Genomic DNA, 13181 nt, shown 5'->3' with positions numbered 1-13181 from the left:
AAGTGATACAACAAACAAGAGAGTGTGTTTTGCCTGCGCTCGCCTTCATTATTTGCCTTTACTTCAATTTTTATCAAGACTTCTATCCAGTTACTATTTATATTTATATTATCAAAGATTACTGTTTATAGTAACTGTAGTAGAGTCAAGGAGTAAGAAGTCTCTCCAGCTTGGCAAGTGACTTGGTGAAAGTGTGGATTAGGCTTCACAAGTTCACATTTCACACATCACATCAGTTTGTTTATAGTTTGTGCCGGACAGAAATGTCGATAATTACATTGGTATTGCTTTTAATTCATTTAAATGATTACTGTGTCTAGTTTTTTGTTAATTACAGTATTGAATACTAGATTTTGAACTCAAAAAAATAAACTAGTATTCTGTATTCATAACATAAAAGAGAAGGATTAATAATTAGTTCTTGGATCTTTGCTTTACGAGGAGTGTTGTTAAGATATTTTAATTTCAAGACTACCTCTTCAATTAATTATGGATCCGTCTGCATTTCCAACTGTAGCAACTGTAATTGGATTCACGTAAGATATTTGATATTTTCTTGTATAGCTATTTTCCAACTTGGAGTAAGTACAAGGAAGTAATCAATGTTAGGTTATAATATATTGAAAAGTAGATACCTATAGTAAGGTCCACGTTATAATAGCAGTGGATAAAGATAGAACAACATCGTTGCCTGTTCTCTGCCTTAATTAATTAATTTTCTACATTGTCAAAAACAGATTTGGTATCGTTGCGAAGCTAAAAAAGGATAGAGCTATCTGCTTTGTCGAATGTTAGACAAGGATAGCAACATCAAAGTTAACCAAATACTGTCATAACATGGACCTCACTATAACAAAAAATGCACTCTTGAGTCTTAAAGGACATACATAGCATACATACAAACATGGAAGCATAGCCTACATAGCGGAAAATTGAAATTGAGATTATGTTTTTACTTTTGTTATAATTTTTAGTATGGGCCTGAATCTGAATAGTCGATTCGTTTGTGCAATTTAACGAGAAATCCAATGTAACCGTTTACATGATTGTAATTTTAATAGTTATTGAGATATTTAAAACAATGGAAAAACGTTTTGCTCATCTAAAAGAGGTTAATTGGTTTATTTGGTGATTAACAGGTATTAAAAACTACTAATTGAGCTATGTGGAATAAGGAATTCCTAAACACTATAGTCAATAGATATGGTAATTTTATAGTGCCGGTTGCACAAAAGCTAGTTGAATTTTAATCGTGAATAATTCACGAGAACCAATCAGAGAAGTCGTCTTATCAAAAGTGCTTTCTCTTATTGGTTCACGTGAAATTAATCACGGTTTAAATTTAACCGGCTTTTGTGCAACCGGGCCATAGTTATTAAGATACGGTATTTTAAAAAATACAAAAAGGTTTTGAAGAACTAGGTAACTGTCTCATTTGTGGATAAGGTTGGGTTAGGCTATTCAGTTCAGGTTAGGTTAGTTTGGAATTTCATTTTCTGATAATTTAACAGCATTCATTGAAAATTAAATTATATTCATCAGCTTTTAAATTAAAAGTAATATTTCATTTATTTTAATTTTGAAAATTATAGCATATTTTAAATTATAGTCAATATAGGAACAATCAATATAATTACCAACAATTAATATATGCAATCTTCAAGATTGTTTTCATTGAGTTACTTTGATAAAAGCTACTTATTCATTTCAAGTCCTTGATGCAACCTGCAAGACTTTGCTCTTTTTCACCTAGCTCAAACATTTGAACTTGGTCAAGTCGGACATGCTTTTTATATTGATTTATAGTAAGAACTGAAATTGTGAATAAAAGCTACTGTATCGTCATAGAAATCATAACGGTGCATTGCACTCGTTTTAAACCATACTTGATTTTCCCATGCTCTATTGTCTTGACCAAGAGTCTAAGGTACGGTATGGTCACATTGGATGCGTATTATTAGTTAATATATTTAAAATAACTTGAGGGCCGTACCTTCAATGCTAATCTAAGATTATACCCAATTATGATTATATTATGTTTTACATTATGTACTTATTAACGTCTCAACTTGATCATGCATATTATTGAGCTCTCCGTTTAAAGCTGGATTTGCATACAACTGTTACAGTGAAAATATAATTCCATGATTAAAAATAATTATTTAGACTATTCCCATTCAGCCTGGCTGAGTGAGTATGAATTATTATACCTTTAGAACTTATAGAAAATTATATTTTCCTACAGATACCTTGAAAAGTGACCATTTCTGCACTGATTGCAGGCCGCAAAGAATCACTTTTCACGATTGAACACATCTTAATATCATTGTGACTTATCAATATGATATTTTGACATTTCTATGACATTGTGATTTTGATATTTCAGCCCTGATTCGGACAGTGGCCCCTTGGTGGCTACACTTGCCTGCCCGATAACTAGTGAAGAAGTAGAAACGCCTGTCACTGTTCAAGATCCTCCTGCTGCCAAATTGGAAGAAACAATTCAAATTGAAACCGATGATCCCGTCACTAAAGCTCTTGTAGATAATATTGCCGGCAGGTTGCCCACAAAAAAACCAGTTGTAAGTAGCCTAAGTGATTCAAGTAGGAGTTTTATCAACTAGTTGATTTGAGAAAATTGGGCCAAAGCTTTATTGTCTTAATTTCTTCACCTTTATGGAGGACGAGTAAATTTAATACGGTAATTCCAGAGTAGTAATAGCTGTACAAACTACGTTAAAGCTAACAAACTGTCAAACAATTTCAACGACGTTTCTCTGATTTCTCACCAGATCTCTCCCATTTATATAATAGCCGCTTCATGAAAGTCTTATTCATATTATATTTATATAGAGCCGCTTTATATAATTATATATAAGAGTCACTTTGACCAGTGAGTGTTTTATTTTCTTCATTTTAATGATCTGCCATCTACCTCATCATTGTGAACTGGATTATTTCATCGTTATTACTTCTATTATTTTTAAAACCAAACTGATGATCTTCAATCATCCTATGAGTCTCTCTCTAATGGTATGATCACATTGGATGCACGTATGTGAAAGTGCACGCTAGACATGCATGATTAAGCGTGCAGCATGCAGATGAGAAACAAAATCTGGAAAGAACCATAGAAACACGTTTCAACTTGCCTATAGCTGCTCACACTAAACGCCATCAGCAAGTGCACGCGTTCAGTGTGAGTGTTCCCATGGCTCTCATGCAAGGGCACGCTGTGAGTGTTCACAGATTTTTTTCTCATCCGCACGCTTGGTCATGCATGGTCTTGCGTGTATTTGCACATACGTGCATGTGCATCCAGTGTGACCATACCCTAAGAATTCAACAATTTGTTTTTTTTTACTTTCCTTGCCCTATTACCTAAGGTAAGGTAACCTAGGTTGCCCTAGGTAAGGAAAGTATTGCTTTCCGGAAAAAATAAGGTACCCCAATCTCCAAATTTCTATGCGTTTCAAGGTCCCCTGAGTCCAAAAAAGTGGTTTTTGGGTATTGGTCTGTATGTGTGTGTGAAATTTGGAACTTTGATTAAATTCATACCTAGAATAGTCATTAATAAGCTCTATCAACTGCCACAAGTCACATATCTGTAAAAATTTAAGGAGCTCCGCCCCATCTATGCAAAGTTTGATTTCAGATTCTCAATTATCAGGCTTCAGATACAATTTAAACGATAAATTTTGAGTGGAAAAGATTGAGCATGAAAATCTCTACAATTAATGTTCAGTAACATTTTCACCTTAAATTGAAAATAAGCACGAAATTCGAGAAAATGTTATTATCCAATTGCAAACTGTTGGCAACTGTTGATTATATTAAATGATTCACTATGAAGAGATAGCAGACCTCGTATGTCTCCAGCGTTATTGTCCTGTCACCAGCTGGCTCAGATCTTTGTTTATAAGTAGACTTGAGATGCGCGTCTAGGTGATCAATTTTCATAACGGCAAGGAAAGTTGGGTGAGTGCGCCACACCAGATTTTATTACTTTTACTATTAATTTAGTTGAAGAACTCATCTTACAATGTGTTCGATGCAAGTGTACAATAGAATATTTGAATAAATCTTATACACCTTCAATTTGATCTTTTTTCCAGGAAAAATCGAGATGTGATATTTGTAACATTGAAGTTATTGGAAAAAATCTTGACTTGCATCTAGCTGGTGTAAAACATTTTAAAAAGGTTTGTCACTTCTTATCAATTATTTTTTAGAATAACCTATAAATACTTTAATCGAATTTCTTATAATTCAATACTCTTATACTTAACTATTGAATAAAATGCAGTACCCAAGATTCACCTTGTACTGTAGGTACAGTGGATATCATAAGAAGCATGAATCTGTTGAAATTTCAGTTTGATCTGGTATATCAGTTTGTCAGTCATGTTATGCCTATTTACATATTTGTTAAGCTCTCTATCGATTCGCACTTAATTTATTCATTCAAACAACGTTTTCATTTCATGCATAACTTACTATAAACTATTTTACACTCTTATTTTGGCCTCATTCCTTTTATTTTGGGCAGTTGCGAATTGTTTCCCAACTATCATCTCTATTTTTTTATTATAACTTGACAAAATAATGATTTATTTCATATTTCATCATCCTAGTCACTAGAATTTGAATTGAAAAATTAATTTCTGAAGTTATTACAACGTTTTTTCAATCGAGAAAAAATAGATTCTACTGTATTTCCATGTTTTAAGTCGGCCATTTGTCATAATATAAATAACGCATTCACGATTCAACGAGTGAATGAAATTTCCAAAACGCAGGATGAAAAGACTCCTTATAGCAATATAGCTAGGTACATGTGTGTAAGGATTTTTGAAATTCGTTAAAATTTCTCGATTACAACTGAATAAAGGTTTTCATTTTCCATTACTGCAGAAACGTTTATGTAGTAATTGGATTCGTATAGGAATGATTAAATGAGTCTTGCTTCATATGAAGTTTGTTGTGAAAGTCTGCAGGTAGTCATTCTGCATATAATTTGTCCTGCAAATAGTTCTGACGTTTGTTGTTGAATTCAAAATTTACTAATGAAGTTCTTGCTTAAAATATCTGTATGTGGGTATGGTTTTTTTATTGAAATGAAAACTATCCCAAAGGCGAAAATCGTGTTTTCTCATGGTTTAGTACTAATCACTCAGAAGCACCAATGTTTCATGAATTTCTCCATCATAAGCTACTCAATACTATTTACAATACTGAAACTCAATAATATTTTCAGCTAGATTTTTTTACTTTCCTTGCTCTATTACCAAGGTAAGGAAAGTATTGCTTTCTGAAAAAAATAAGGTACCCCAATTTCTATACGTTTCAAGGTCCCCTGAGTCCAAAAAAGTGGTATATGGGTACTGGTCTGTATGTGTACACGTTATCTAATCTCCCAATTAACGGAATGACTTGAAATTTGGAACTTAAGGTCCTTACAATGTAAGGATTCGACACGAACAATTTCGATCAAATGCAATTCAAGATGGCGGCTAAAATGGCAAAAATGTTGTCAAAAACAGGGGTTTTCGCGATTTTCTCGTAAACGGCTCCAACGATTTTGATCAAATGTATACCTAATATAGTTATTGATAAGCTTTATCAACTGCCACAAGTCACATATCTGTAAAAATTTCAGGAGCTCCGCCTCATCTATGCAAAGTTTGATATTAGATTCCCAATTATCAGGCTTCAGATACAATTTAAACGAAAAATTTTAATTGAAAAAGATTGAGCATTAAAATCTCTACAATCAATGTTCAGTAACATTTTCACCTAAAATTTAAAATAAGCTCGAAATTCGAGAAAATGTGATTATTCAATTACAAACTGTTGATCATTAAATCATTGACTGTTGACTGTTAAATCATTCACTATGAAGAGATAGCAGACCTCGTGTGTCTCCAGCGTAATTGTCCTGGCACCAGCTGGCTCAGATCTTTGAATAGTAGACTTGAGATGCGCGTGAACACTAGCGTCAGGTGATCAATTTTCATAACGGCAAGGAAAGTTGTGTGACTACGCCACACCAGATTTTTTATCCTTTGGAAGTCAATCCATGAGAGTAAGACACTTAAGTTTTAGTATAATAGTACTATAGCTTGTGTAAAATAAGTTGAGACTTGGCCCTCCATCCCAAGAAATTACAAGGTTGCCAATTCGTGTAAAATTGCAACTTTCTCAAATTTCCAAATCAACGTCAGAATTCAATGTAGAATATCATCCCCGATATCCTAGTAGTGATAGAAAAGATCCAGGTTTGAAGGATTAAAAGGAAATTCAAATTTTATGATAAAATTGGAAACATCGCGAAAATTTGTTTTTCTTTTGAATATCACTTCTCTCAGAATCATGGGGCGTCGTAATGCGTAATAATTTTATATCAAATTAACGGAGAGAATGTCTCCTTTCTATTGATGTCTGGATAATTTTTATCCGACCTATAGTTATTTTTAATTATTAATGTTTATGTCCGTCAATGTCGAGACATTTCAAGCAGAAAACATGAAATTTTCGACATGCTTGAAACTTTTTTGTTTCAAAAGATAAGTAGGTGTTAAAAGCGAGAAAGTTTCTCAGAAATAATTGAAATTATTTTTCTAACTGTCAAAAGTAGTCGGAAGATCGTATTTTGGTCTCCAAGGAATTTTTTAAGTTAGTAGAGCGGCTGCATGGTATGCATTATGTACCAAATTGTGTGCTAAATTTACGAGATAACTGAATTATTTCAAACGTAAGCAGCTGATTGCCTCTAGAAAGGCTGTACTGAAACACTGCTTGGATTATTCGCGGCAAGGTTGTCATTTTCACTATTTTATAATCATGTGGCTTGCAGTTGCTGAATTTTGTTTTTGTTGATCCCAGCTATTGATAGCCTATGGTGGCACATCATTCAGCCGCTATCCTTGACTTTGAAACTCCTGAGAGGCCAAAATACGTTGTTCCGAGTACGTTTGACAATTGGAAAAATAATTTCAATTATTTCTGAGAAACTTTCTCGCTTTCACCACCTACTTATGTTTTGGAACAAAAAAAGTTTATTAATAATTAAAAATAACTATAGGTCGGATAAAAATTATCCAGACATCAATAGAAAGGAGACATTCTCTCCGTTAATTTGATATAAAATTATTACGCATTACGACGCCCCATGATTCTGAGAGAAGTGATATTCAAAAGAAAAACAAATTTTCGCGATGTTTCCAATTTTATCATAAAATTTTAATTTCCTTTTAATCCTTCAACCCTGAAACTTTTCCAGCACTACTATGATATCGGGGATGATATTCTACATCGAATTCTGACGTTGAATTGGAAATTTGAGAAAGTAGAAATTTTACACGATTTGGCAACCCTGTAATTTCTTGGGATGGAGGGCCAAGTCTCAACTTATTTTACACAAAAAGTTCAAGTTAATCAGTTGAATAGCTCAGGCGTCCAACACAACCAGCTACCTTTTTTCGTTTTATTATATATAGAGGGAGATAGGCATATTATTATAGATTGATGATAGATAGAAGATAACCTTATTCCACATTCTAAATTTTACATGTTGTCTTCCAGATGAAATTACTTGAATCATTAGCCAAAATTCAAGAGCAAACAGATAGCGAACCAGCTCCTACCAATCCTCTGCTCTGCTTCAAGTGTGAAGTATGTAATGTGTCTGCCAACTCCATACAACAGTTACAATTACATACCCAAGGTATTGTTTACTTCTATATCATGAAATTATTAATTAGAATCCTAGTCTAAATTCAATCCTGGTCTTTGATGGAAAATTCTTGGAGTATTCACGATTTAGTTGGAACTGAAATTTTTATTAGTTTTCGACACATATCGATATCAAAGTACTTGTAATTATTATAATCTCTCTACTTCAAATTTGTATGCTAAAATATGATATTAAGTATTGAATTATTCACTTTATTTACCGTGGAGAAACAATTATATTCATATTAATAATAATTGTACCTATTGTATTTTAATAGAAGCACACTTTTGTGCTCTAAAGTGAACATCATTTATTCTTCAAAACTTTTGTTTTTGCTATATGCTTTTTAAAATAAACAATGAATGAACAGTTAAATTAGCTGTAGCCCAAGGTGATCTATCTATTCATTATTATATCTATTTTTGCAGGCATAAAGCACAAAAATAATTTTGAAAATCTTTCTAAAAAAAATGGTAATCGACTGAAGCAAGAACCCTTGGGCTGTCTCCCAGCACTTCCTGGTGAGTTATATCTTAATTGTATAAATAATCATTCTTGTTGTATTTCAGTAGGGTGCAGTGACTCTTACATGAAGGTATTTTAGTGAATTTTAATTATTTACATATTATTGAAAATAAGTCTATGACTTTTTAAGATTATAACTTTTTATTGGCCTTGTTGTATGATTCAGACACCATTGCTGAAGAATGGTATACTAGAGCAAAAATTACAAACTGTGATCATATGTGAGACGCTACCAGACAGCGTCTAAGGAACCGTTGGCAATATACTTGATAATTTCAATTCTTCAAGAAGAACACTATAAAGATTAGAATCCGTAGATAATCTACAGAACGTTGATCTACTAGTCTGAACAGATCCTTTACTCCTGATCTAGACCTCACTCATCAAGTATGATTTTAATATTGAATTTCAATTGAGTGTTTCATCTTCATAAAATCAAAGTATCTAGTGTCATTTTTAGAGTTGAATTCATGATAGTGGAATGTTACCTATCTTTTGGAAATGTTACTGCTTATAAAATTTGTGAGAAGAGCTGGGAGTTAATTGCTCCCTCCCAGTAATAGCTTTGTCATTTGTAATTGGATTAATAGATGGATGAGTTATATTCCAATACTGCGATTCGATCTGGGAACTTGATTAATACACAACCATTTGCATAAGGTCGGAATTTCATTGGACCAACAGTTAATGTTAGACCACCTAGTGTCCAAGCGAGTTACAAGGCCTTAGTTCTTATTGCGCTCATTTCACTTGGGCACCATAATCTGGCGGCCGGCTGGTGTCCAACTCGGGTCGCCAGCCCTGATACCTTTGCACAACCACCTCTGGTGTCCCGCTGGCGACTCAGCCTGGTGATCCAATTTAATACGAGGCTAAGCCATGGATCTGCACAATAATTCGATGGAGTAAGCCTTTTTACCTTACAAATGAAATTAAATTATTATTATAACAATAGGTACTCCATTACATTGAACGTTCTTTACCTACTACTTTCTCACAATATATATTAATCTCATGTCTGTCTGAATTAATAACTATATCGTTTCATGTATTCTAAGCAGGTAGTGCTGTGGCCGAACATTCAAGTCCAATGAGTTATGTCAACTCAGCGCACCAACCTCAACAGGTAAATGAATAATTTTTTATTCAATCTTTGTTTTTTGCAATATTATGGCACGGTTGCACAAAAGTCTGTTAAATTTAAATCATGATTGAATGCCACGAGAACCAATCAGGGAATCCTTTTTTGAAAAGAAAACTCTCTGATTGGTTCTTGTGGAATTTAATCATGTTTATAATTCAATGTGCAGCCCAGCCTAAGATAGGAATATTGTTTTTTGGCAACATTTCGATGAAAATAGTGACTGATGATGATGGGGTGGGGGTTGGTGAATGCGCTAGTTGGGCGGTAACTTTGAAACGATTTTTACTACTAATAGTAAGTGCACTGTACATGTTTCACTTCATAAGTGTTTTTTTTTTATTCAAGTTTCATATCAATAGTGAAAAAGTATGGATATGCAACACAATAAAAACTAAAAAGATCACTTGAAAATGGCTTGAAATCTGAAACTTGTAGTGTTTATATTAGTGTTTCTAAAAACACAGTTAAAAAGGGTACTATGTTCTGTATTATGATTCTTTTCTTATTCATTCAACTGTGTAATTACTATTTTTCAGCGGCAATCATCAAAAGAGCATTTGGAAATAAATTCTGCCAATATAACAAGTAGTGAAAGAAACCAGTCACAATCTTATCCGAAAGCAAGCTATGGCCTGAAAAATAATCCAGCTTCAAGAAAATTTGTTGGGAAGATGAACAAAAATGTCTCTAGTAATCAATATAACAGATTTAAACCCTTCTCTAGAGAGAAATTGTTTCAACAAAAAATCACAGAAACTGATTCAACTTTTGGTAAATATTAACTTTCAATCACTATGACTGCCTATTAGTTTTTTTTGTAAATATTTTTTCACAATTCGTGAATATAATGTTGTTGATTTTCTTAACTGCTCATCGACCAACATTGCTCAGCTCAAGCTGTCGTTCATTAGTTCGGATTACTCATCAATTTCTTGAATATAAAATTTTCAAAAACGAACGTATAATTTCATCAATTTAATGTATCAAACTGCTTATGCTTAATTAGTTCAATGATAAACTGAACCTGGAGCATATATCGGCATCATGCAAAGCAAAAAAATGTAATCAATTGATTCATAATCAAAATCATGTTGGATTTTTTTTCATATGAAAATTGAATAATTCATATGAAATGTTTCCTGCATGAAACAATAATGATAATTATTGATCATTTGTCAATATATTTTTCATAAGATACTGTCAATCAAAACCTCTAAACATGGTCTAGATCTTCATTCAAAGAAGCTTTTTAAGGATCCTCATTCATCAATCGCGAATCTGCTCTTACAGTATGTCGCAAATTTTATCGTGTTCAATGACACAACATATATCATACTGTATATTCTATAATATTATTGTCACTATCTTTTTTGCAGCATTTCTCTTAAGAAATCATTATGTTATGAATAACGATTATCATTGAATTCAAAGAAAGAATTCAATTCTGCTCATTAATGATTTTCCTAACTATTGTAAAGTAAGAAATTCTATAATAAAATATAATTTTTATTCAATAATCAGATTAATTATATTTTATTCTAATGGCATTTCAGTAATATTCTGATATTATTATTTTTATTGATTATTATTATAGAGAAGTATGAAAAATGATGTTATATAAGGCAATTTCTTACACGTTACAATGCTGAGAAAATCATTAATAAGCATATAAAATCAATAATAATCATTATCATAATCGGTTTATAGTCATTATTATATTTAATAATAATATTTATTATTATTAAAGAAACTATAATTATTTAGTACATAATATACTGTGATAAGGTAGGAATAGAAAATCTTATTTCAATTGATTTTTTTCTTCATACCATGAAAATTACATTACATTTTTTGCTGTAATGTTTGTTTGAATAAATTCTTCATTTCCTTGGATTTATTCACTATTAGATGAAGTTGATCGCCTCTAAATAACTGTCTTAATTAAGCATTGTTTGATGTACATGTTGATGAAACTGATTTATTGAATCAGCATCTGGGGATGTGATTAAAAATAGTATTGATGACATGGTTCAGGTGATGCAGATGCCAATTTCTCCTGTTCAGTCTGCAAAGTAAAGGTCAACTCTGCTGTCCAACTGAAGCAGGTAAATCAAATCATAATACAATGTATAAACTTTATGAAAAACCTTGATAATTTTCATTATTATTCCTGTAACTTCTCTAATTTCCAATGATAATAATCCATTATTGATATTAAGATATTAATATGATATATTTTTATTATATAGAATGACAAGTGTACTCTCTTATTTCATTTGATGATACAACCAATTTCCACTATTCATCCTATTATCAAGTTTCCATGGATTTTTATTCGTCACGGTATTAGATAAACTTGAACTGTATTGAATCTCAACAATAATTTACTTGATCGAGTATTATTCGATATACATGTTGATCAAACTAATTTGTGAAATCATCACTAAGTGATGCGATTGAAAATAGTATTGATCACAAGATTCTCGTGTTTGTGTTGCGTTGCGGCTGCGAATGCCAATTCGGGATGAATCGTTGGTTTCAATGGTATTAATACCCATCAAAGAAAGTGAAAGGGTACTAGTGATTCTATATAATAAAAACCATAAACTAGCCCTGTAGAAATAGATTAAAAATATCATATTATATTTCATAATATCTTAATATAATATGATACATAATGGAAAACACTTTTGAGTTATAAAAATTATTTACAGAAATCACACAATTTATGGAATAATACTTGTCAAAGAATAAAATGAAATTTAAAGAATGAAAAATTAACGAAGCGCAAATAAGTTTCTTAAGTGTTGTTTTATTTTATAAATTGTGTGATTTTTGTATATAATTATTAACTATTATGTAATTATCGTGATTTCTTTATATAACATAATAAATAGTATTAATTAAAACAGGAAACACACGCCATAATTTGAATTAAAAACACTTGAAAACTTACATTATTTTTCGGAAATTTTTGATAGCCGTGACATCTATGGCACATCTGTGGTGTTGATTTGAACACCAACGGTCACCCGACCTCAAATCAACACCACTCTCTACATGGTTGACAAAGATGGCGCAGCTATCGAAAAAATAATTTCCGAAAAATAATGTGAGTTTCCAAGTGTTTTTAATCTATCTATGTCGTGTATTTCCTGTTCTAATTAATATTATAAAACTGTGAAGTTTTCTGTTATGTTCTACAAATAATAAATTAATATTATGTCACATGACCAGCACACCAGTACCACTGGGGAAAGAGGTAGAACAGAGTTTTGAAGCTTGAATGATTTTGGAATTGTGTGTGATGGAGTTGGTGTTTCGAGGATATTTGTTTCTGTAATAAGCATTCAGTGTAGTTACATTTCACTTTAGGAATTTTTCTTGAATTGAAAACCTCAACGGTCTGTTCCATGTTGTCTCTCCCAATCCAATCCCTCCACTAAACTCCTTTTCCAGCAGCCTCACTCACAAGACCTGAAGATTTATTGATTTTTGAAGAAAATCTTAAACAAAATCCGATCGTCTGATGAAACCCCAACTCCATCTGGTACCCTACCCCCCCCCCTGCAAACGCCTCCGCTGACGTTGTAACACCTGCCCTATCACTTATCCTTCTACTTCCTTTACCAGCCCAATCTCCAACTACCCCCATCAATTACATCTACTTCCTTTCCGGTAACTACTTTCCTGCCTTCTACATAGATGAAACAATCACTGCCTTAAAATGCCGAATTATTAATAATCACCGATCGTCTTTAAAAAATAATACTGTCT

At 32.3% G+C, this 13181-nt stretch overlaps 1 protein-coding gene across 4 annotated transcripts in view; it reads left to right on the top strand.

Moving 5' to 3' along the window:
- Positions 1 to 200: 200 nt before the first annotated feature.
- Positions 201 to 13181, top strand: part of LOC111063632 (zinc finger protein 385B) — a 32277-nt gene continuing 19296 nt past the window's right edge. Inside the window, exons 1-8 of one of the 4 annotated variants that reach the window (XM_039421488.1) lie at positions 201 to 536; positions 2387 to 2582; positions 4116 to 4202; positions 7585 to 7726; positions 8164 to 8256; positions 9322 to 9386; positions 9941 to 10175; positions 11439 to 11509. In XM_039421488.1, the coding sequence (XP_039277422.1) occupies positions 490 to 536; positions 2387 to 2582; positions 4116 to 4202; positions 7585 to 7726; positions 8164 to 8256; positions 9322 to 9386; positions 9941 to 10175; positions 11439 to 11509 (936 nt within the window). In that variant the 5' untranslated portion in view covers positions 201 to 489. Of the gene's footprint in view, positions 537 to 2386; positions 2583 to 4115; positions 4203 to 7584; positions 7727 to 8163; positions 8257 to 9318; positions 9387 to 9940; positions 10176 to 11438; positions 11510 to 13181 lie in introns of all 4 variants that reach the window. The other 3 variants (XM_039421500.1, XM_039421493.1, XM_039421478.1) reach the window with 3 other exon arrangements.

The sequence above is a fragment of the Nilaparvata lugens genome, chromosome 1, assembly GCF_014356525.2.
Source record: "Nilaparvata lugens isolate BPH chromosome 1, ASM1435652v1, whole genome shotgun sequence".
NCBI classification, from domain to species: Eukaryota; Metazoa; Arthropoda; class Insecta; order Hemiptera; family Delphacidae; genus Nilaparvata; species Nilaparvata lugens.
This window is presented reverse-complemented; position numbering and strand designations above follow the sequence as displayed.